We start from the raw sequence: 26,888 nt of genomic DNA on the forward strand, positions 1-26,888 counted from the left end.
CTTCACTTTCTCTCTGCTGACGTTCCCATCATCATCATGGGTGACTTTACCATCCCTACTGACACCCTTCAGTCAGCAGCCTCCAAAGTCCTATTGCTAACTTCATCTTTTGGATTTTCTCAGTGGTCCTCCTCAGCCACCCACACAGACAGACATACACTAGACCTTATCTTCACCCATCTCTGCTCCCTGTCTATCTTCACATTCTTCCCTCTCTCCATCTGACCTCCATCAACTCACTTTCTCATTCCTGTATTCCTCATCTGTCATCCATGTCCAGCAACTAGCATACCCCTGCAGAAATCTAGCACATCTAGACTCTCATGCACTCTCTAACTCTATTCTACCACTGGCAACTATATAATCACTCCACGACACAAACAGTGCCACTGCTTTCTACAATGCCACTCTTGCAACAGCTATTGATTCACTTGCCCATGTCATACATGGCAGAGTGCAATGATGCAATAGACAACCCTGGCACAATAACCTCATTAAAAAGCTTCAATAAGCATCCAGGGTTGCGGAGCATCATTGAACGAAAACAAACAAACAAGCACCACTCACATTCAAATCAGCCCTCACCTCTGCTAAACAGGCCTACTTCACAACCCTCGTATCTTCCTTATCCTACAACCCAAAGCAGTTATTCAAAATTCTTAACTCCCTCTTCCACCCACCACTGGCCCCTCTGACCTCCCTAATCTCTGCTGAGGACTTTGCCACACACTTCAAAAATAAGATCGACCAAACAAGATTAGTCTTTATTGTTCAACCACCAACAACCACTTTGTGTACCAAACCAATGCCCTTCCCACATAATCTCCCTCTCCAACACCACTGAAGAAGAGCTTACTCATCTCTCCATCCTCACTAACATACTCATGGTACCTGGTATTCTGCTTTCAAACAATCACATCTATCCTCAAAAAGCCATTCATCGACCTAACAGCTATGTCCAGCAATGCCCCATATCGCTGCTCCCATTTGCTTCCAAACTCCTTGAGCAGCACGTCCACTCCGGACTTTCCTCCCACTTCTCATCTAACTCGCTCTTTTTTCAACCTACAATCTGGTTTCCATGCCCATCATTCCACTGACGCTACCCTGACCAAAATTACTAATGACTTACAGACAAAGCTAACAGACAATTCTCTAGACTACTCCTTCTAGACCTGTCCTCTGCCTTCAACACAGTTGACCACTGCCTTCTACTACTGATCCTCTCTTCACGTCAAAGACCTTGCCCTATCTTGGGTCTCCTCATACCTCACAAACCGCACATTTAGCATCTCCCACTCCCACACTAGCTCCTCATCCCGCTCTCTCTGTTGGAGTTCCTCAAGTCTCTGTCCCAAGACCCTTAGGGTATGTGCACACGTCAGGATTTCTTGCAGAAATTTTCCTGACAAAAACTGGACACTTCTGCCAGAAATCCGCATGCGTTTTTTTTCACGTTTTTTCATGCATTTTTGGTGCGATTTTTGTGTTTTTTCCCAAATGCATAGAATAGCGGGAAAAATGTAGAAAATCCGCAAAATTAATGAACATGCTGCTTTTTTTACCGCGATGCATTTTTTTCGCGGAAAAAAACGCATCATGTGCACAAAACATGCAGAATGCATTCTAAATGATAGGATGCATAATGTATGCGTTTTTAATGAGTTTTTATAGTGTTTTTACCGCAAAAAAACCTGAACGTGTGCACATAGCCTTACTCTTTTTATTTGTACCATTTGTCTAGCACAACTAATAAAATCACATGGCTTCCAGTATCACCTATACGCTGATGACACTCAGATCTACCTTTCTGGCCAGATGTCACCTCTATGTTGTCCAGAATCCTGGGGTGTCTATCAGCCATATCCTACTTCTTCTCCTCTTGCTTCTTCAAGCTCAATGAGGACAAATCTGAACTCATTATTAGTGATGAGTGAGTGTACTCGTTGCTCGGGTGACCTCCGAGTATTTAGGACTGCTCGGAGATTAAGCTTTCATCTCTCAGCAGCATGATTTACAGCTAATAGCCAGCTTGATTACATGTGGTGATTACCTAGCAACCAGGCAACCCCCACATGTACTCAGCGTGGCTAACAGCTGTAAATCATTCAGCTGCCGTGATGAAAACTAAATCTCCGAACACTAACAAATACTTGGAGGTCACCCGAGTACACTCGCTCATCACTACTCATTATCTTTCCTCCGTCTCATATATCTTCTCTACTTGATGTATCTATTACAATAAATTACATCACGCTTTCTACTGTAGGGGAAATCCTCTGCTTCGGAGTATGTCTTGACTCTGCTCTTCAAACGACACACATTCAAGCTCTTTCCACCTCCTGTCGCCTCCAGCTCAAAAACATTTCCAGAATCCGTCATTTCCACAACCCTCAATCTACTAAAATGCTTGTGCATGCCCCCCATCACCCCCCGCCTTGACTACTGCAACTTCCTCCTCTGTGGCCTACCTGTTAACATTTTCACACCCCTCTAATCTGTCTTTAACGCTGCCAGACTAATTCATCTGTCTCCTCCATACTCCTCCCTCTTCTCCCGTCTGTAAATCCCTTCATTGGCTCCCAGTTCCCCAAAGTATCCAGTTCAAACTACTAACACTGACCTACAAAGTCATCTATAACCTGTCTCCACCGTATATCTCCAAACTAATTTCCTGATATCTTCCCTCATGTAATCTCTGGTCCTCCTAAGACTTCCTTCTCTCCTCCACCTTTATTCGTTCCTCATCCAATCGCCTCCAAGACCTATCCCGAGTATCCTCCATCCTCTGGAATTCTGTGCCCCAACATGCCCAATTATCCATCACATTCAGATACTTCAGATGGAACTTGAAGAAAGCTTACAGACTGCAATGACCACGTTGCAACCTCAACACTATCGGAGCTCCTGCAACACCCCCAGCCTAATTTCTACTTCCCCATTTTAATATCAGCCCACAGCTGTCTGCTTAGCCTTTGCTGGTTAGTAATTATAGGGGGACCCTGCATCCTGTTATTTTCTGGTGTCCCCTGTAAGCTAACCAGTAAAGGCTAAGCAAACAGCTGTGAGCTGTTAATAGCCTGGGAGCCTTTAAGGCTATTGGCCCTTTCCCAGATTATTAACATCAGCTCCCAGCAGTTGGCTTTCTCTCTGCTGCTTATGAAAATTAAGCGGGATCCCACGTGTTTTTTAAAAATGTATTTATTTATACACAACACAATGTGCAAACAAGGTGCTGAATAAAACTCCCATCAGCGTCACCTGGTTGTGTTGATCTCAGGGAGACCAGGCGACAATGATGGAAGCTGCCTTCAGCACACGGCGCCTGGAAACAGCACAAACTATACGGTTTTTCCCAGGTGCCAGTATGATGTAATCCATATGTCATCAGTCTGCACGCATTTTGTCGATGGTGTGGGTAAAAAAAATGTACAAAGTTGCGGGTTTTACACATGAAGAAATTGTCCATATGAGAAACCAGACATGTGCACACCACCATTGAATACAATGGTTGTGCGTGTGTGTCTGTATTTGCGGTCCATAAAAAACGGACCGAATACAGACATGAAGAATGGACATGTGAAGGGGGCCTAAAAAAAGAAAAGGCGCCATCTTGACCCAATTTAACAACCGAATAGGCATGTCTAAGGCTGGTAGCGCCCATTAAGATAATCGCGATCGGTCCGAACTTTGAGGTCAGTATGCGGATCATTAAACATGGATGTCTGAACTCATCCATAAGATAGTTTTACACGTTTTTTTCAGTCAGAGAACTGACTTTGAGGCATGGACTCGCCTTGTCTTATGCTTTGAACTCAACAGCTTCATAGGCACACATGAGGTGATCTACTTCAAGTCAGGAAACCAACGGCTGATCTGTGTATCAAAGTCCGACCGCAAAATCAGAATGTGTGAAACCGGCCTTAGACTGCAATCAAATGTGGAGCATATATTCTTACTTTTTTTTGTAACTACCCTTGGCTTAAAACACAAAGCACAATCTTCATGAGTAAATTCGAAATTGAGGCTTTAATTTTAATAAAAGGCAAGGAGCAATAAACATGTTATTGTATATTTTCCAATTCTCTCTCAAGAGAATAGTAATTTGAATGAAGAAGTTTCCACAGAGTTATTTTAAGGACTGGATCATATTTTACTAAAATGGAAAAACAGCGTGCTATGTCTACAATAAACATTTCTTACACATAACAGAATTAGTCATTGGTGTCAACCATATCTGTCTACAACCAGGATTTCATAAGAGTTGGGACACTTTTTGTAAAATGTAAAGAAAACAAGAATGCAATGATTTGGAAATCTATAACCGCCATATTTTATTCACAGTAGAAGTGAACAAAGGTCAGAATTTGAACATTAGACATTTTTCCATTTCATTTGAAAAAAATTTATTAATTTAGAAGTTGATGGCAGCAACACATCTCAAAACAGTTAGGACAGGGCGTGTCCACCATTGTAAACATCTGGGAAATCACACCAATTGCTGAAGTTTTGGGAGAGGAATGTGCTCCCATTCCTGTCTGTTGTAGGATTCTTGCTGTTCAGCAGTCCAGGGTAGGGTTGTCAACTGTCCAGAAATTCCAGTACAGTCTGTAAATATAGGACACTTTTTTGCTCTGTAAAAAAGTGCAATTTTTTTGGAAGATGAAGAAACTTGTACAGAATATTTTTTTGCTGTAATTATCATCGTACTACACTTTCTAGTGGAGGCAGCTAATGTCTCCACATCAGAGTTATCAGCTGTAGACCTTCAGCACTTATATTCAGACTTTGTGCACACGTCAGGATTTCTTGCAGAAAATTCCTGAAGAAAACCGGACATTTTCTGCAAGAAATCCACATGCGTTTTTTCGCGCGTTTTTTTCCGGAGCTTCCCAATGCATTAAATAGTGGGAAAAATGCGAAAAATCCACATGACAGGTAGCAGCCAGGTTGCTCAGTGGTTTTGTACTTTGCTGTTCTAGGGATGGTGATGCAGTCTCCTCGCTTCTTCGCTGTGAAAAAAGGCCGGACTGTCAATATACAATGTGGATGTGCGTTGACACTCCCTGCAACCTGCACTGTCTCCTGGTATCGTGGACATCAAAATGGCTCCCTGATCAGCTACGTAGAACCAGATCCTCACATTATATTTAAAGACAACTATTTGATCATAAAAAATGTGCAAAGAAAAGACAGCGGAGTCTACTTCTGTAAATACAATACAAGTCGTGAGATAAAGCAGCCACGCTGTGGGACGGAGCTGATGATAGTGGGTAAGTCTGGAGTATCAATGTAATCAGACAGTCTTCTGTGGGCAATATTATATACTGAAACTACTGGGTACAATTCTGATATACAGGTCCTTCTCAAAAAATTAGCATATAGTGTTAAATTTCATTATTTACCATAATGTAATGATTACAATTAAACTTTCATATATTATAGATTCATTATCCACCAACTGAAATTTGTCAGGTCTTTTATTGTTTTAATTCTGATGATTTTGGCATACAACTCCTGATAACCCAAAAAACCTGTCTCAATAAATTAGCATATTTCACCCATCCAATCAAATAAAAGTGTTTTTTAATAACAAACAAAAAAACCATCAAATAATAATGTTCAGTTATGCACTCAATACTTGGTCGGGAATCCTTTGGCAGAAATGACTGCTTCAATGCGGCGTGGCATGGAGGCAATCAGCCTGTGACACTGCTGAGATGTTATGGAGGCCCAGGATGCTTCAACAGCGGCCTTAAGCTCATCCAGAGTGTTGGGTCTTGCGTCTCTCAACTTTCTCTTCACAATATCCCACAGATTCTCTATGGGGTTCAGGTCAGGAGAGTTGGCAGGCCAATTGAGCACAGTAATACAATGGTCAGTAAACCATTTACCAGTGGTTTTGGCACTGTGAGCAGGTGCCAGGTCGTGCTGAAAAATGAAATCTTCATCTCCATAAAGCATTTCAGCCGATGGAAGCATGAAGTGCTCCAAAATCTCCTGATAGCTAGCTGCATTGACCCTGCCCTTGATGAAACACAGTGGACCAACACCAGCAGCTGACATGGCACCCCACACCATCACTGACTGTGGGTACTTGACACTGGACTTCAGGCATTTTGGCATTTCCTTCTCCCCAGTCTTCCTCCAGACTCTGGCACCTTGATTTCCGAATGACATGCAAAATTTGCTTTCATCAGAAAAAAGTACTTGGGACCACTTAGCAACAGTCCAGTGCTGCTTCTCTGTAGCCCAGGTCAGGCGCCTCTGCCGCTGTTTATGGTTCAAAAGTGGCTTTACCTGGGGAATGCGGCACCTGTAGCCCATTTCCTGCACACGCCTGTGCACGGTGGCTCTGGATGTTTCCACACCAGACTCAGTCCACTGCTTCCTCAGGTTCCCCAAGGTCTGGAATCGGTCCTTCTCCACAATCTTCCTCAGGGTCCGGTCTCCTCTTCTCGTTGTACAGCGTTTTCTGCCACATTGTTTCCTTCCAACAGACTTACCATTGAGGTGCCTTGATACAGCACTCTGGGAACAGCCTATTTGTTGAGAAATTTCTTTCTGGGTCTTACCCTCTTGCTTGAGGGTGTCAATGATGGCCTTCTTGACATCTGTCAGGTCGCTAGTCTTACCCATGATGGGGGTTTTGAGTAATGAACCAGGCAGGGAGTTTATAAAAGCCTCAGGTATCTTTTGCATGTGTTTAGAGTTAATTAGTTGATTCAGAAGATTAGGGTAATAGGTCGTTTGGAGAACCTTTTCTTGATATGCTAATTTATTGAGACAGGTTTTTTGGGTTATCAGGAGTTGTATGCCAAAATCATCAGTATTAAAACAATAAAAGACCTGACAAATTTCAGTTGGTGGATAATGAATCTATAATATATGAAAGTTTAATTGTAATCATTACATTATGGTAAATAATGAAATTTAACACTATATGCTAATTTTTTGAGAAGGACCTGTATTACCTATACTAGCAGTCACCAGCACTGGGAATACAGCTCTGGAGTAGAATATAACATTTAGCTCAGAGTCAGTACAGAATTAAAAGTGGGATACATATACAATAACTCTACCAGCAGAATAGTGAGTGCAGCTTTAGAGTATAAATCAGGATCAGTACAGGATAAGTCATGCAACGTATGTACACAGTGATTCCATCGGCAGAATAGTGAGCACAGCTCTGGAGTATATTGCAGGGGTAACTCAGGATCAGTACAGAATAAGTAATGTATGTATATAGTGACCCCACCAGCAGAACAGTGAATGCAGCTCTGGCGTATATTACAGGATGTAACTCAGGATCAGTACAGGATAAGTAATGTATGTATACAGTGAATCCATCAGCAGAATAGCGAGTGCAGCTCTGGAGTATAATACAGGCGGTAACTCTGGATCAGTACAGGATAAGTAATGCAATGTATGTACACGGTGACTGCACCAGCAGAATAGTGAGTGCAGCTCTGGGGTATAATACAGGATGCAACGCAGGATCAGTACAGAATAAGTAATGTATGTACACAGTGACTGCACCAGCAGAATAGTGAGTGCAGCTCTGGAGTATAATACAGGATGTGCCTCAGGATAAGTACAGGATAAGTAATGTATGTATACAGTGAATCCATCAGCAGAATAGTGAGTGCAGCTCTGGAGTATAATATAGGCGGTAACTCAGGATTAGTAATGCAATGTATGTACACGTTGACTGCACAGCAGAATAGTGAGTGCAGTTCTGGGGTATAATGCAGGATGCAACGCAGGATCAGTACATAATAAGTAATGTATGTACACAGTGACTGCACCAGCAGAATAGTGAGTGCAGCTCTGGAGTATAATACAGGATGTAACTCAGGATCAGTACAGGATAAGTAATGTATGTACACAGTGACTGCACCAGCAGAATTAGCCGTATTACTTACGGTAATGCTCTTTTAATGAGTCCATGACAGCACCCACTGGAGAGATAGGGATCCGCCCCAAGGAACAGGAAACCTACAGAGACATAAAAGGGGGCGGTCCCCCTCTCCTCCTCAGTTTAATTTCAGAGTACCCGGAGGACCGCCAGTGTTAGTCATATATTGCAACCTATCATCAGGTTATAAACTTCATAGAAGTAATTACATTGGCTTTTATCTATTTAGGGAGGGATGTGACTGGGTGCTGTCATGGACTCATTAAAAGAGCATTACCGTAAGTAATACGGCTATTTACCCTTCGCCATGACAGCACCCACTGGAGAGATTTCCAGAGACCAACACCTAGGGGGGGACCACCGTGCTGAGGATAGTCCTGCCAAAGTGTAGGTCAGAGTCTGATGAAAGATTAAGCCTGTAGTGATTATAGAAAGTGGAAGGAGTCAACCAGGTTGCGGCCTTACATATGTCCTCAATTGGAACGTTCCCTTTTTCGGCCCAGGAGGAAGCCATGGCTCTAGTGGAATGTGCTTTAATGCCCTCCGGAGGTTCTATATTCTTGATGGAGTAGGCCAACCGGATAGCATCTCTTATCCACCTGGACAATGTTGCTTTCGTGACTCCATACCCTTTCTTTCTTCCCTGAAAGGAAATGAACAGAGCCCTACTCTGCCTCCAACTACTAGTTTTCTCAATATATTGTAAGACTATTCTCCTGACATCTAAAGTGTGAAATTTTTGTTCTTCAGGAGTAGAGGGGTCTTTAAAGAAAGTAGGAAGGTGTATTTCTTGTGACCTGTGGAATTTCCCTGCTACCTTAGGAAGGTATAAGGGGTCTGGTTTTAAAACTAGTCTGTCATGAAATGTGAGAAGGTAAGGTTGATGTATCGACAAGGCCTGAATGTCGCTGACTCTTCTAGCCGATGTTAAGGCTACTAAGAAGGCTGTCTTTAGTGATAAGTGTTTCAGGGATATTGTGTCTATAGGCTCAAATGGAGGTTCCGTTAGAGAGTCTAAAACTAGGTTTAGGTCCCAAGGAGCTATTCTAGGTATGTGGACCGGAGTAGCTCGCTCACAAGCCGTGATAAACCGGGATACCCATTTATTACCCGCAATATTATGGCCATAGAGGGCTCCCAGAGCGGACACCTGAACTTTTAGTGTGTTAACTGACAGACCTAATACTTTCCCTTTCTGTAGAAACTCTAGGATAGATTTTATTGGAACTTCAGAGGGGTTTGAACCTGTATGGAACTGAAGAAACTTTTCCCATATCTTGGTGTAAATTTTAGTTGTAGATGGTTTCCTGCTAAGCAGGAGTGTATCAATGAGGCCTTTTGAGAACCCCCTGGAATTTAGTATCTGCCTTTCAAATTCCAGGCCGTCAAGTGGAGGCTGTCCACCTGAGGGTGGAAGAAAGGTCCCTGAGAGAGAAGGTCTGGGATTGAGGGAAGGACCCATGGATCTGTCACCGACATTGACTGCAGACACGAGAACCATGGTCTTTTGGGCCAGAATGGTGCGATCAATATTATCCTGGCTTGTTCTTCCCTGATCTTCCGTATTACTTGTGGAAGAAGAATTATCGGAGGGAAGGCATATGCCAGCTTGAATTGCCAGGGTGTTTGAAGAGCATCTAGAATGTCCGGGTGGTCTGCACAGAACCGAGATGCAAATTTCTGGACTTGTCTGTTCTGTTCCGTAGCAAACAGGTCTATCTGGGGCCTGCCCCATAATAATGTCACTTTGTGGAATATGTGAGGATTTAGACACCACTCTCCTTGATGTAGAGTGTGTCGACTTAGAAAGTCTGCTTGTTGATTGTTCTCTCCTTTGATGTGGACCGCAGAGAGGGACAATAGATGATTTTCGGCCAGGGTTAAGGTATTCTTTGCGGAAGACATTAGAGTGTCTGATCGTGTGCCGCCTTGTTTGTTTAAATACGCCACTGTCGTAGTGTTGTCTGAACAGACTCTGACGTGGTTTCCTCGTAACTGTGGGAGAAATTGACGCAGTGCATAGTTTACTGCCTTCAATTCTTTCAAATTTGATGAATCTAAAATCTCCTTCTTATTCCATATTCCCTGGCAGAATTTATCCCCCATGTGTGCACCACACCCGTGGGGACTAGCATCAGTGGTTACCGTGTGGGATGGTGTTATCACCCAAGGGACACCTTCCGTTAAGTTTTTGCTATCCAACCACCATGACAAAGAAGATAACACTTTCCCTGATAATGTTATTTTTGATTCAAGGTGCCCAAAATATTGCCTCTGTTCCCGAAGTATCTGATGTTGCAATGTTCGGGTATGAAGTTGTGCCCACTGAACGGCTGGAGTACAGGAGGAAAGGGATCCTAATAAGGACATTCCTGCCCTCAAGGACATCTGGGGTTTTTGAATGGCCGCCGCTACTTTCTCCTCTATTAGTGATACCTTTACTTGTGGGAGTAGACACTTTTGTTTTGTGGAGTCTAAATTGAAACCTAGGAATGTCTGGAGAGAAAGTGGGATGAGTCTGGACTTTTCATAGTTGATGATCCAGCCCAGGTTTTTTAGGGATGAGACAGTGTCAGCTAACCGCTCAGCACACTGAACGGACGAATTTCCAACTACTAAAAAATCATCCAAATAGGGGATGATTAAGGTGTCTTTTTGGCGGAGGTAGGCCATCACTTCTAACATAACTTTGGTGAAAATCCTTGGAGCTGTGGAGAGACCAAAGGGCATGGCTGTGTATTGGAAATGATGAATCTCCCCCTCAAGAGTTACCGCCACTCTTAAGTATTTTTGATATCTGCTGTGAATAGGGAGATGGTAGTAGGCATCTTTTAAATCAATGCCGCCCATTTTACAATTTGGATAGAGGAGTTTAATGGCAGATCTAATAGATTCCATTTTAAACGTATAATTTTTAATAAACGTATTGAGTTTTTTAAGATTTATAATTGTTCTAAAGGAACCATCGGGTTTAGGGATTAAAAATAACGGAGAGTAGAACCCTCTACCCTCTTGTCCCTTCGGCACCCTAACTAAGACATTTTTTACTATGAGATTTTGGATTTCCAGTTCAAGGGCCCTTTGTTGAACTGGTGAGGAAAGGGCTGTTAAAACAAAAGAATTATGGGGAATTTGGAGGAATTCTATTTTCATTCCTTCTTTAATAATATTCAGAACCCAGGAATTTGACGTAATCTTTCGCCATTGGGGAAAGAAAAATTTTAACCTGCCCCCTACTGGGGTAACTGGTACATTAATATTTGTTGTCTCTACGGAAGGGGGGCCCTTTAAACATAGTGCCACTCTGTTTTCCCTCTTTTGTGGCCCACCGTGATGGTCTTTCATTTTGCGTTCTTTTCTTGAACGGTCTTCTCCTAAAGGTCTTCCTATAGAAAGGAATCGGGGGGTCAGGAAAGGCTTTTTTCCTCTCCTTTGCTTTTTTGAGGATATCATCTAAAGCTTTTCCAAACAGAAACTCACCCTCACACGGGATACCACAAATCTTAGCTTTCGAATGTGTATCTCCCTTCCAACTCTTCATCCACAACGCACGTCTGGCATTATTCACTAGGCCTGCTGACCTCGCTGCAAGGCGTAGAGAGTCGGCTGACGCATCGGCCATGAATGCTGCTGCTCCTCTAATTAATGGCAGTGCATCCCGCAATTTTTGTCTGGAGATCCCCTGCTCAATCTGTTGATCTAACTGGTCGATCCAAACAAGCATGGATCTAGCTGTGCACGTGCTGGCAATCGTTGGCTTAAATATGCCCGTGGAAGCTTCCCATGACCTTTTCAGTGACGACTCTGCTTTTCGATCTAGAGGATCAGAAAGTAGGCCTGCATCCTCGACTGGTAAGGCTGACTGTTTAGAAGTGGAGGCCACAGCTGCGTCCACTTTAGGAATTTTGGTCCATATATTTAATTCCTCGTCACTAAAGGGGTACTTCCTTTTGGAGGCTGATGGGAGAAAACCCCTCTGGTCCGGTTTTTCCCATTCCCTCCTTATTAGTGCCTTAACGGCAGGAATTACTGGGAAGGCTCTTCTCTTCCTCTCTGCCAACCCTGCAAACATGATGTCTTGTGCAGTTTGGTCGTCTTTTGTATCCTCACAACCTATCGTATTCCTGATGGATTTTACCAGGTTGTCAACCCCATCAAGGGGGAAACAAGCTTGACCTCCGATGTCAGATTGTGTGGAGGAAGAGGATGATGAATGTGAGGAGTCTGAGTGGATGACGCCTTCCTCATCGGACTCAGAGCTGGATACAGCCTTCTCTTTACTGGATTTTTTAGGGGGTGCACTGGCTTGTGTAATGGCATGCAACTCTTCCCTAATTATGGCCCGTATATCCGTAACTGACATAGATGGACTCTGCATTGTTTCGGTGATACACTGGTTGCAGAGGTTTTTGGGGTGGGCATCTGGGAGAGGCTCGTCACATAATGCACACTGTTTGTGCTTAGATTTTTGTCTCTTTTTGGCCTGGGTGAAAAAGATTTGTGGGAAAGAGTGTCAGCTTTATAGGCAGAGGTGTTTTAACACTCACCCAGTGAAGCTGTACGGTACCGGATCAGGTTGCTGAAGCGCCTTCCTGGATCTGGAATCTGAGGCTTCGCTTCTGCGGCTGGCATCCGAGGACCTCCTGCTGGGTGGCTCCCCTGCTGGGTCCACCGTCTTGCCTGGGGACGACATGTTGCATCGCCTGTGCGTTTGCAACCATCCCCCTTTTATGCCAAGATCCGGTCTCCCTTTTTTTTTCTTCTTCTTCACACAGCGGTGTACTGCGCCTGCGCGAAACCGCGCTTTCCCTCACCGCTGTGTGAGTGACCCGGAAGTAGTTCAACACTTCCGGGTCAGTAAGGGGAATCTTCCACCGCTCCCCGCATGCGCGGCTGCCATTATTCCGGCCTGCGTCTGGGAGCGGTGTGCCGGCTGCCGCTGCTGCAGAGCCACGAATCGCGGACCTCGATTAAGCCGGTCCGCGTCCGGCGCCTCCTTCGGTCGCACTCCCGCAGCGTCGCACCAGGATTCGGGCGGCCCCTCATGGACCCAGCCATCCCACATGCCGGACAGACGAGGGGGGAGCCGTCTAACGGAGTCTCCCCCGACGCTGCTTCTGGACCGCATCCCCTGCCGTTCCCGCAGAGACCGCACAGGTGGATGCTTATGGCCCAGGTAGATTTTCCTGGAGAATCCAGCGATCCTGTCCCCTGGGAACAGGAAACCTAAACTGAGGAGGAGAGGGGGACCGCCCCCTTTTATGTCTCTGTAGGTTTCCTGTTCCTTGGGGCGGATCCCTATCTCTCCAGTGGGTGCTGTCATGGCGAAGGGTAAAAGTGAGTGCAGCTCTGGAGTATAATACAGGATGTAACTCAGGATCAGTACAGGATAAGTAATGTAATGTATGTACACAGTGACTCCACCAGCAGAATAGTGAGTGCAGCTCTGCAGTATATTAAAGGATAGACAAGGCGTCAGTGCAAAATACAAAACGCACATATATGGCGACTCAACAATCCAATTATCAAAATTTAGGAGACACACGAGTCAAAACTGGCCACAATATATAATAACAAATAGTTTTTATTAAGTAATCAAACTTACAATAGTATAGTATTCAAAAAAGAGGACTATAAAGTGCATAGCAACTTAATCTAAGGGTACATCCAAGTCACCCATTAGTCCAGAACAGGGCCCACACAAGTATGGAACAAATATATTCGATAATAAATATCAACATTAAAGTGCTGCTCACATAAGGGCTATATAGCCTAAAGCATGTGGTGATCCTAATGAAAAGGAGTATATTCACAGTGACCACAATACATGGAATACCACATGTTTCAAGCGTACAGATGGTCACACAGAAGAATCAAATGGTAAAGTTACCCATGTGTGGTTAAGGGGTCCTGCCTGGGTCCTGGGTGACGTTCCCCAACGCGCGTTTCGCGTCCTATGGTTACCGCTTCTTCAGGGGGCGTCCCCTGAAGAAGCGGTAACCATAGGACGAATATTATCGAATATATTTGTTCCATACTTGTGTGGGCCCTGTTCTGGACTAATGGGTGACTTGGATGTACCCTTAGATTAAGTTGCTATGCACTTTATAGTCCTCTTTTTTGAATACTATACTATTGTAAGTTTGATTACTTAATAAAAACTATTTGTTATTATATATTGTGGCCAGTTTTGACTCGTGTGTCTCCTAAATTTTGTTAAATTTTGATAAAGTATATTACAGGATGTAACACAGGATCAGTGCAGGATAAGTAATGTAATGTATGTACACAGTGACTGTACCAGCAGAATAGTGAGTGCAGCACTGGGGTATAATACAGAATGTAACTCAGGATCAGTACAGGATAAGTAATGTATGTACACAGTGACTCCACCAGCAGAATAGTGAGTATAAGAAGTCAAGATCAGCACATAATTAATGTACTGTACATATATACCAGAAAAATAGTGAGGAGAGCTTAGAAGTTTAATACAGATATAATTCAAGATTAGCGTAACAAAAAGTAATTTAATACATCTACACAATACCTGCAGAATAATGAGCGCAAATCTGAAGGTTAATAAAGGCTGTGATTAAGGATCAGTACAAAAATTAGCTCGGTAATGTATGTATATAGTGATCCTTCCAACAGAATAGTGAATGCAGCTCTGAAGAATAATAAAAGGCTGTAGTTCAGGATGAGTGCAAGACAAGTAACGTAATGTACAATGTATGTACACAGTGATTCCTCAGTATATGACAGCAGCACTGAAGCATAATAAAGACTGTAGTTCAGGATCAGTAATAGGTACAGTAAGTAATGTTGTGTATTTATGAAGCAATTCATCTTTTCATAGGTTAATTCTATAGGATTACAAAAGTAAAGTACCATATATCAGTGTATTATATTCATATTGCCACTACTGTCTATCTATACCGTAGATGTGAAGAACACACACATTATAAGCTGACACATCAGAGCTGCTTCCTGTTTGTCACAGCAGTCATACAAAGTCAAAAAACACCTAATCTATATTTTAACCATTTATATTGTGTGGGCAAGATTTGGTTTCAACATATTCCGCACCTACTGCATATATACTTAGTGTTACAATTTCAATACTGAGGAAATGGTATGGTAATGCAATTTCAATTATATATATATATACACACACAGTGGGGCAAAAAAGTATTTAGTCAGTCAGCAATAGTGCAAGTTCCACCACTTAAAAAGATGAGAGGCGTCTGTAATTTACATCATAGGTAGACCTCAACTATGGGAGACAAACTGAGAAAAAAAAATCCAGAAAATCACAGTCTGTTTTTTTAACATTTTATTTGCATATTATGGTGGAAAATAAGTATTTGGTCAGAAACAAAATTTCATCTCAATACTTTGTAATATATCCTTTGTTGGCAATGACAGAGGTCAAACGTTTTCTGTAAGTCTTCACAAGGTTGCCACACACTGTTGTTGGTATGTTGGCCCATTCCTCCATGCAGATCTCCTCTAGAGCAGTGATGTTTTTGGCTTTTCGCTTGGCAACACGGACTTTCAACTCCCTCCAAAGGTTTTCTATAGGGTTGAGAACTGGAGACTGGCTAGGCCACTCCAGGACCTTGAAATGCTTCTTACGAAGCCACTCCTTCGTTGCCCTGGCGGTGTGCTTTGGATCATTGTCATGTTGAAAGACCCAGCCACGTTTCATCTTCAATGCCCTTGCTGATGGAAGGAGGTTTGCACTCAAAATCTCACAATACATGGCCCCATTCATTCTTTCATGTACCCGGATCAGTCGTCCTGGCCCCTTTGCAGAGAAACAGCCCCAAAGCATGATGTTTCCACCACCATGCTTTACAGTAGGTATGGTGTTTGATGGATGCAACTCAGTATTCTTTTTCCTCCAAACACGACAAGTTGTGTTTCTACCAAACAGTTCCAGTTTGGTTTCATCAGACCATAGGACATTCTCCCAAAACTCCTCTGGATCATCCAAATGCTCTCTAGCAAACTTCAGACGGGCCCGGACATGTACTGGCTTAAGCAGTGGGACACGTCTGGCACTGCAGGATCTGAGTCCATGGTGGCGTAGTGTGTTACTTATGGTAGGCCTTGTTACATTGGTCCCAGCTCTCTGCAGTTCATTCACTAGGTCCCCCCGCGTGGTTCTGGGATTTTTGCTCACCGTTCTTGTGATCATTCTGACCCCACGGGGTGGGATTTTGCATGGAGCCCCAGATCGAGGGAGATTATCAGTGGTCTTGTATGTCTTCCATTTTCTAATTATTGCTCCTACTGTTGATTTCTGCACTCCAAGCTGGTTGGCTATTGCAGATTCAGTCTTCCCAGCCTGGTGCAGGGCTACAATTTTGTCTCTGGTGTCCTTTGACAGCTCTTTGGTCTTCACCATAGTGGAGTTTGGAGTCAGACTGTTTGAGGGTGTGCACAGGTGTCTTTTTATACTGATAAGTTTAAACAGGTGCCATTACTACAGGTAATGAGTGGAGGAAAGAGGAGACTCTTAAAGAAGAAGTTACAGGTCTGTGAGAGCCAGAAATCTTGATTGTTTGTTTCTGACCAAATACTTATTTTCCACCATAATATGCAAATAAAATGTTAAAAAAACAGACAATGTGATTTTCTGGATTTTTTTTCTCAGTTTGTCTCCCATAGTTGAGGTCTACCTATGATGTAAATTACAGACGCCTCTCATCTTTTTAAGTGGTGGAACTTGCACTATTGCTGACTGACTAAATACTTTTTTGCCCCACTGTATATATATATACACATACATACATACATATAGTTGAAATTGCAATACCAAGAACTCCATGAATTGCAATATATATACAGTTAGGGCCAGAAATATTTGGACAGTGACACAAGTTTTGTTATTTTAGCTGTTTACAAAAACATGTTCAGAAATACAATTATATATATAATATGGGCTGAAAGTGCACACTCCCAGCTGCAATATGATAGTTTCCACATCCAAATCGGAGAAAGGGTTTAGGAATCATAGCTCTGTAATGCATAGCGTCCTCTTTTTCAAGGGACCAAAAGTAATTGGACAATGGACTCTAAGGGCTGCAATTAACTCTGAAGGCGTCTCCCTCGTTAACCTGTAATCAATGAAGTAGTTAAAAGGTCAGGGGTGGATTCCAGGTGTGTGGTTTTGCATTTGGAAGCTGTTGCTGTGAGCAGACAACATGCGGTCAAAGGAACTCTCAATTGAGGTGAAGCAGAACATCCTGAGGCTGAAAAAAAAGAAAAATCCATCAGAGAGACAGCAGACATGCTTGAAGTAGCAAAATCAACAGTTGGGTACATTCTGAGAAAAAAGGAATTGACTGGTGAGCTTGGGAACTCAAAAAGGCCTGGGCGTCCACGGATGACAACAGTGGTGGATGATCGCCGCATACTTAATTTGGTGAAGAAGAACCCGTTCACAACATCAACTGAAGTCCAGAACACTCTCAGTGAAGTAGGTGTATCTGTCTCTAAGTCAACAGTAAAGAGAAGACTCCATGACAGTAAATACAAAGGGTTCACATCTAGATGCAAACCATTCATCAATACCAAAAATAGACAGGCCAGAGTTAAATTTGCAGAAAAACACCTCAAGAAGCCAGCTCAGTTCTGGAAAAGTATTCTATGGACAGATGAGACAAAGATCAACCTGTACCAGAATGATGGGAAGAAAAAAGTTTGGAGAAGAAAGGGAACGGCACATGATCCAAGGCACACCACATCCTCTGTAAAACATGGTGGAGGCAACGTGATGGCATGGGCATGCATGGCTTTCAATGGCACTGGGTCACTTGTGTTTATTGATGACATAAGAGCAGACAAGAGTAGCCGGATGAATTCTGAAGTGTACCGGGATATACTTTCAGCCCAGATTCAGCCAAATGCTGCAAAGTTGATTGGACGGCGCTTCATAGTACAGATGGACAATGACCCCAAGCATACAGCCAAAGCTACCCAGGAGTTCATGAGTGCCAAAAAGTGGCACATTCTGCAATGGCCAAGTCAATCTCCAGATCTAAACCCAATTGAGCATGCATTTCACTTGCTCAAATCCAGACTTAAGACGGAAAGACCCACAAACAAGCAAGACCTGAAGGCTGCGGCTGTAAAGGCCTGGCAAAGCATTAAGAAGGAGGAAACCCAGCGTTTGGTGATGTCCATGGGTTCCAGACTTAAGGCAGTGATTGCCTCCAAAGGATTTGCAACAAAATATTGAAAATAAAAATATTTTGTTTGGGTTATGTTTATTTGTCCAATTACTTTTGACCTCCTAAAATGTGGAGTATTTGTAAAGAAATGTGTACAATTCCTACATTTTCTATCAGATATTTTTGTTCAACCCTTCAAATTAAACGTTACAATCTGCACTTGAATTCTGTTGTAGAGGTTTCATTTCAAATCCAATGTGGTGGCATGCAGAGCCCAACTCGCGAAAATTGTGTCACTGTCCAAATATTTCTGGCCCTAACTGTGTATATATATATATATATATATATATATATATATATATATATATATATATATATATATATATATATATATATATATATATATATATATATATATATATTTACTTACTATCATAGTGTCGATAGACATGTTAATGATATGCAAATGATGAAAAGGTCAAAACAAAAGAAATCTCAACACTTACACACCTTGGCTGCTATTAATAAGATTATTAATGGTTATCTGAGGAATGTTTTGCATCACTGAATGCTCTTGGGTAAATCATCAAGATCCGCTGCTGGAAGCTTCCTTTGCAATTGCCAACCAGTGACGTCCCAGATGTGCTCAATAGAAGAGACATCCGGACATGCTGCAGACCTTTGAAGCAATGGCCGGGGGACCACCACGGTGCAGGAAGACTACTGTACACAAGATGAGATGCAAACAACAAAGGGTGCTTCAACTGTTATAGACTTAATATGTTACACAAGTAAACGCAAACAATAAACAAAGAATTATGCTACTCTACGTATAACCTCCCTGGCCTTTACTAAAGGTACCGTCACACTAAGCGACGCTGCAGCGATACCGACAACGATGTCGATCGCTGCAGCGTCGCTGTTTGGTCGCTGGAGAGCTGTCACACAGACAGCTCTCCAGCGACCAACTATGCCGGTAACCAGGGTAAACATCGGGTTACTAAGCGCAGGGCCGCGCTTAGTAACCCGATGTTTACCCTGGTTACCAGCGTAAAAGTAAAAAAAAAAAAAAAACACTACATACTTACCTTCCGCTGTCTGTCCCTCGGCGCTCTGCTTCTCTGCCCTGTGTAAACACAGCGGCCGGAAAGCAGAGCGGTGACGGTTTATTCTGAAGCTACTTGGTTCAGTCTCTTATCAGTAGGAGGTTGTAGGTAGGTAAATAAAGCACATGATAGTCGGCTCTGTACTCTGCAAGAAAAGAATCACCTAAGTTTTCCTTGCCCCAGATGTGTCCATATGTGGCTCCAAATGTAATAGAGCTTCTTCACCAAATATGAACACACAAGAATCCTTCACTGTACAGATCATCTCAACTTACAGATGTAAAAAAGGTGTCTGCTTCTGATTCAGAAACAGAGCAACTCTTAGATGTGGGCAGTGTCTGGAATTGAAGCTCAACCTGATTCATTCATATATCATAAATGAAGAGAATAAGGGAATTTCACCTGATGCACTGTGCTAAGATCAATGATTTGTGGATCCACGATAAGTGCCTTCCATCTAGACCAGCCATCCACAACCAGTAGGAGACTTCTCAGCCAGAACCTCTGTGGCCCCATCTATAAGGCACTGCATCCCTTGCTTCTCCACAGATGTCCACAATGCTACTACTTTGTATGGAGTGGATCTGCCCTGATGTACAGTAGTATCAATGGACTGTGCTGGGAACTTATGGTATCGGCTTTGTGGCCATCTCACACCGTAACATGACGTACCTGTTCTCAGGATGGTTTAACAGCAGGGAAGGAAGCCAGAATATGGCAAAGTTACAGACTAAACATTAAAATGAAGATTCTCTATTTTCAGGTTGCGGTAAACCAGATACTACAAAGACAAGAAATACAATGAAAGATGCAATCATAGTGATTCAGACAATCCTTATTGGGCTCTTTGTAGTGGTGCCTATCACACTGCTACGAGAAATGGTAAGTAATGTGGATAATCATATATGAATAGTCACTCATTTCAACAAACTTTTCACCAATTAATATTATTGGCGGATAAGAAAATTTCTAATGTAATTTATCAGAGAATTCTGCTTCTTTCTCCACTTATGAGTCTGATAATGTCTGTAAAGCGCTGCAGAATATGTTAGCGCTATATAAAAATAAACATTATTATTATTATTATTTTCCCTTCAACTCTGCCAAACCATACTGCAATCACAGTGAGGTATCAGGTGACATCTCCTATGATACTCAATGGAGAATAGAGTGAGGAGCACTAAGCATAATGAGAGGCAGTCAAATTATTCTGCAGATTCTAGCAGATTTGCTGGATTCACAGCCACACAGCTCAATACTGCTGCATAATATCCTCCTTGCTGCTGTTTGGGTTTCTGTATGGCACAAAGAAAGAAGAAAATGAATCTATCATGTTTGTATGTATGAGAGATCATAGCAGGTAATCTCTACCCACTAGCTCAGGGACAACTAAGAGAAAACTGACAAAAAGTGCAGGATACACATCATGACCAGAAATACTGTTATTCCTAATGTACCGTACTAACATGACAGTTTATTTTAAAAAGCCACGTGAAACAATAAGTACATTAAAAATCAATATCCCGTACAAATACTAATGGATGCAGTATATATTTTAGGCTCGGTACTGTGACCACAACACATGGACACTACTTAATTCTACTTCACAATGAACCTCTATGGCATTTTAAGTTCTGTAAGGTGGGATGTCTAGGTATTGATGCCATTATTTGGGTCTTAAAATGTTGTCAGAGTCCAGCCATGTGAACTTGGCCATATGTGATATCCCAAGTACTTAAATTGATTAGGATAAGACATTTGTGTTTGAGTCCAACTTTCAAGACCACCCACCAATCTATACAATAAATAGGGGGTTGTGGCACAGTTCTTCATATAAGTGACTGTGCTTGGTAATCCGGCTCTTCTAAGCTGCTTCCTCCTCATTTTGTTGATCGTTGTGGGTCTCTGAGAATATTATGGGATGTCCTGAAGACATGCTATCAATGGGAGAGTCCCATCTTCAAACTATGGGTTGATTAGGTAGTCAACAAAACATTATTCTCTATAGATACATTTCATTATCAGCTTTCAATCTTCTACAGATAATGCTTTCTTATTAAAGCCCATGTAGAATATGTATTACAGGCTATAATCGGCACTAACACTCATTTTGCTCCTCTTACAGAAGAGAAAACGCAGTTTAAAGATCGAGGACCATACATATGAGGTACGTACTGCATATTAAGGCTGCCGTCACACTAGCAGTATTTTACATCAGTATGTGTAAGCCAAAACCAGGAGTGGGTGATAAATACAGAAGTGGTGCATATGTTTCTATTATACTTTTCCTCTGATTGTTCCACTCCTGGTTTTGGCTTACAAATACTGATGTCAAATACTGACCAAATACTGCTAGTGTGAAGGCAGCCTAACACTGTACAACTGGCCATAGACAAAATCCTATTGGAGAAGGGTTGCTAGTATTGGCTACCTACAGCCAGTGTCGGACGGTGGTGCTAAGGGCCCACCAGTAACCAACCCCAGAGCCCCACTATTCAGCTACATGTAAAGGTGACATTATCCTCAATCACAAATTTATAAAACAATGAACTGGGTAGGTTGGTAAATGAATAAGATGCTGTCTTTGTAGTGATTCAAGTATATAGTGCCAAGTACTGCTCATATAAGAGGGTGGCGGCCCACCGGAGGATTCCCCTGTTCTCCTGTTGGCCAGTCCAAGCCTGTATATAGTAGTGGATAACCTCCACTTCTCTGGGCTTGTTTTGCCATCTGCTATAGGATTTTTTTCACTGCCTGTCCCTTATACTACGGCTCCATGTCTTACATGACATTTCCTGCAAGTCAGTATAAAGCGACAGGTTCACCAAAACCATGCATTCAGTGTTTCCATATGGGATAAAACTTTGCAAGGGGTCTTACAAGTAGTGCAAAATTTCTGACCATATTGGATCTCTTTATGATGATTTGCAGGCAGTGCTTAAAGTGGTTGTCTGCTTTTGTTTTTCACTTAAACGCATGTATTTGTGACTTAAAAATCATTTTTGCAATTGGGTGTCGTCATTGAAAATTTTGCAGCTTCTGGCTTTGTGGCCGTGCACATTCATATTAGATGTGGTCTGTGGTCATAAGTCATCTTAGAGCAGGTCAGAATAAGACAGCTAAAAATATGTTACAAACTCAACTCACAGAGATTCTTAGAGAACTCATTCTGCAGCAAGCAATACATATTGCAACCCCGAGGTAAACAGTGCAAAACGTTTGATGAATCCCAATTGCACAAATGGCATATATGGCACGTGTGGGGTGCAAACTCAATGTGCAGAGTCTAAATGAATCATGTATCGGGGATTTGCTGACACAATCGGTCCTGTGGGGTGGGAGTGTGACGTCTAGTGGAGACTTTAATGTACTGCTAGGATAGAAATGTTAGAATGGGGATGCAGCCTGGTTTTCCCCGGTAAAGCCGTCTCAGGTGTATGCAAGGAGTCATTTTCCTGAACGGTTTTGCATCGTTCTTGCAGCAACCGGTGTCTTTTACTCTACACTTTTGAGTATACAGAGCGGAAGAATATGCAAGTCACTTTTTTTAACCGCTTCTGGGTTTTCCAAATGTGTATAACAGTCAAAAGACGTGACATAAAACAGAACGTTAATAAAGGGTATGTGCACACACTGCGGATCCGCAGCGGTTTCGCATGCAATTACAGTACCATGTAACGCTATAGGAAATGAAATCCGCAGTGCACATGCTGCGGAAAAAAAATGCGCGGAAACGCAGCGGTTTATTTTCCGCAGCATGTCAATTGTTTGTGCGGAATCCGCAGCGGTTTTTCACCTGCTCCAATAGGAAACTACAGGTGAAAACCCGCAGCGGAAACCGCAATAAAAACCACAGCGGTTTTGCACTGCGGATTTATCAAAACCGCTGCGGAAAATTCCGCAATGGAATCCGCAGCGTGTGCACATGGTCTTACACAGCAATGTTCATTTTATAGGGCATTTTTGCAGTACTTTTTCAGGAGGAAACCACTTGAAAAAGCCGCTGTGTGCACAAACCTCTACACAAAGCTAATATGGGGCATTTTGACATCCATATTATGGTGTAAATGCCGATCTGACCTGACCTAACTGCATTACAAATCACTATTGTGCCATTAGCTCAAAGTCATGGGGATTTCCAGCCGCCATAATGGGGGTGCATAAATGTGCTCGTGCTTCACTGGCCCATATGCCAGATCCTTATAGGGCCGTGTACAATAGATTTAGCATTGGTTTGTCATCACCCACAGGACGAGTTATTGTAGACGCATCTAGTATGAGTACTTATATTTTATGTTGTGTGTTACACAGGGGCTAGAAGCCTATCAGACAGCGACCTATGAAGACATCCAAAATGTACGAGTCCTTGCAGCCAAGACCATGGAGGGCGAGCACCCGTGCCTTGAGTAGAAGTGTCACGATGGTGGATAATGCTGACCCTTTAGTGCTACGTCTTGGGTTCAAAGTCAAGACTAAACCAAAATGCTCTGGTTGGAACCCAAAGTGATGAGGATGGACTTGCCGTGAACCAACATGAACAGACTATGTTGTGGGATCTTGTCCTTTTTCTTTTCTTCTCTGCCTTCTGGGACAAGTGGGACTACTATGTACCCAGCTTTAGCAATGCATAACCTGCTACACCTATGAAAATCCGGAATCTACCATATATTATAGCTATCAGGCATTGTTTGGGCCTTTGCTTAAAGGGGAAATCCATTTTAAAAGGGGTTGTTCGATTTTTATAATTCCTTTTTGTTAAAACAGACTGGTCTAGGGTTGTTGCAGCCAGCTGTACATGATAGTAAGTGTTCAATTTCCCTGCAACACCCCCGCAGGGTGAAACAGGTTTATTAAATGCGTTGGTCTGTGCATTGTACAGAAATGTTGCTCCTGTAGCCAAGCGCTCCGCAGTCACTCTCTACTTTGTCTAGCTGATGGAGGTTCCCTATGAGAAACACCTGCTAATAGCCCAAATTTGACCCATCGAGAAATCTGAAATTAGGTTTTTGAAATCAAATGACCCCTTTGTATATTTTAATGTGCCGACACAAAGTGAACAGCCGGCAATATTCAGTAAAGTGTCCTAATAGTTTTGAACCCATCAAACCCTTTGATCATATTAAAGGTGCATGATCAATATATAAAGCAGTGATCTGCAACTTCACCTCTCATTCTCTAATGAAACTACAACTCCCAGCATGCATTGACTGCCGCAGTCTACAGAAAACGATTGTTTCACCACCAATAGAAAGGTACGGGTTACAGTCCACTGATCTAAAGCTATGTTAAAGGGAGTCTGTCAACACAAAATGACTGTTCAAACCAAGCTCTGTTCCCCCTTGGTGTTGCCAGACAGTTAAGTGCAACTTCCCACCTACTTGCTTTTCATCTATCTCTTCCCCTTTACCTTGTCAGCCGTAGCTAGGAGAGAGAGGAGGGCAGAGATCTATGGAAAACAAGCAGGTGGGAAGATGCTTTGCCACGCCATGGTACGGTGCTTGGTCTGTACAGTCATTTTGTGCTGGCAGACTGCCTTTAATAAATAAGCTACTTTCTTGGCAGACTTTAACCCCTTCACGCCCTTTTTTTTTTAGTTTTTGCGTTTGTTTTTTGCTCCCTTTCTTCCCAGAGCCATAACTTTTATTTTTTGGTCAATATGGCCATGTGAGGGCTTGTTTTTGCAGGACCAGTTGTACTTTTGAACGACACCATTGGTTTTACCATGTCGTGTACTCGAAAACGGGAAAAAAAATTCCAACTGCAATTCCACAACTGTTTTTTGGATTTTTTCTACCATGTTCACCAAATGCTAAAACTGACCTGCCATTATGATTCTCCAGCCCATTACGAGTCCATAGATGCCAAGCATGTATATGTTGCTTTTTATCTAAATGGTAAAAAAAAATTCAAAGTTTGTAAAAAAAGATAAAAATTGCATCATTTTCCGAGACCCGTAGCACCATCTCCATTTTTTCGTGATCTGGGGTCGGGTGAAGGCTTCTTTTTTGCGTGCTGATCTGGCATTTTTAATTATACTATTTTGGTGCAGATACAATCTTTTGATCGCCCGTTATTGCATGTTAATGCAATGTTGTGGCAACCAAAAAAAATTGTAACTCTGGCATTTTTGCTTTTTTTTTTTCATTACGAGTTTGTATGTTCTCCCCGTGTTTGTGTGGGTTTCCTCCGGGTTCTCCGGTTTCCTCCCACATTCCAAATACATACTGATAGTGAATTTAGATTGTGAGCCTCATCGGGGACAGCGATGATAATGTGTGAAAACTGTAGAGCGCTGCGGAATATGTTGGCGCTATATAAGTAAAAAGATTATTAAAACATTATTATTATGCTGTTTACCAATAGGATTAATTCTTTTTATAGCTTGATAGATCGAACAATTCTGAATGCTGCAATACCAAATGTGTATTTTTTTTGTTTTATTTTGAATGGAACGAATGGGAGGCGAGTTGAACTTTTATATTTTTTATATATATTTTTAAAAACTTTTTTTTTTTTTTTTTTAAACTTTTCACTTGCTTCAATATTCTCCATGGGAGATTAGAGGCTGCGATAACCCGATCGCTTCTGCTACATACAGGCGATGATCAGAATGCTCACTTGCTATGAGCGCCGACCACAGGGTGGTGCTCATAGCAATCCGGTTATGACAACCATAGACGTCTGCTGGAGACCTCTGGTTGTCATGCCGACCCATCGGTGACCTGTGATCATGTTCCGGGGTCACCGATGGGCGGGATTAGTGAGGAGTTTCCAGCAGGATCACATTAAATGCAGCTGTCAGAGGTTGACACCGGCATTTAATCGGGTGAACAGCCATGGGTGGATCACGATTCCACCCGCAGATGTTAGGGGCACATGTCAGCTGCTCAAAACATCTGACATGTGCCGGGAAAGATGTGGGCTCAACGTTAGAGCCCACATCAAAGGAAGGGACATGACATGTGCTGTACATGTACGGCGCATGTCATTAAGGGGTTAATATATTCTATTTTACTCATTCCATTATTTGTATTTAGAGGAAAGTTTTTAAACTATTGGATTGTTCAGATGTGTAACCGGTTTTCTCCTTATATAATATGGTGCTATTATTGTTCCCTGATGCAAAGACGTGTGTAATAAATGCAGAAAAATAAAATAATTATGAGGATATGCTCGTAACATTCAATTTTCTCGAGTTTTTAAACCTTTCACCCCAATGTCCTACCTTATGGTTGGCAAGAGTGTCTAAAAAAAACAGAAGGAAGCATTAACTCCTTGACATTGTTGCAACGGACAGAGCATGCTGCCACGATGAAATAAAAATCACACCATGGAGGTTGTTTGGTTTTTGACCTCATGTGTGAATGGGATTTTTTAACATCTGCACTTTGTCCTATCATATCTGGAAGTCGGGATCTGCTCTTGTATTTACAAGAAATATACTGTATACTGTTCTCTCGCAGACTGTAAAAGTGTGACTCCAGCCTACGTCTCATGTACATTACTGTCGTATGTTCTATAGAGACATACCGCAGCTTCTACAGAGGGGCCCTAATGTACCTCGCTATGTTACACTGAGAAACATGGAATAGGGAGGACAATGGGAAACGCACACTATAGGGACTGGTTTGCCATATCCCCAACTCCATGCACATAGCTTTGCGCTCAGCCGCACAAGTCCTGCTT

At 42.5% G+C, this 26,888-nt stretch overlaps 1 protein-coding gene across 1 annotated transcript in view; it reads left to right on the forward strand.

Moving 5' to 3' along the window:
- The window catches only part of CD79B (CD79b molecule), a 38,852-nt gene extending 12,482 nt beyond the window's left edge, over positions 1-26,370 (forward strand). The window contains exons 3-6 of the mRNA XM_069751325.1: positions 4,983-5,273; positions 19,966-20,084; positions 21,328-21,369; positions 23,514-26,370. Coding sequence (XP_069607426.1) covers positions 4,983-5,273; positions 19,966-20,084; positions 21,328-21,369; positions 23,514-23,612 — 551 coding nt within the window. The 3' untranslated portion in view covers positions 23,613-26,370. The remainder of the gene's footprint in view (positions 1-4,982; positions 5,274-19,965; positions 20,085-21,327; positions 21,370-23,513) is intronic.
- Positions 26,371-26,888: the final 518 nt, after the last annotated feature.

This window comes from Ranitomeya imitator, chromosome 2, assembly GCF_032444005.1.
Source record: "Ranitomeya imitator isolate aRanImi1 chromosome 2, aRanImi1.pri, whole genome shotgun sequence".
Classification (NCBI taxonomy): Eukaryota; Metazoa; Chordata; class Amphibia; order Anura; family Dendrobatidae; genus Ranitomeya; species Ranitomeya imitator.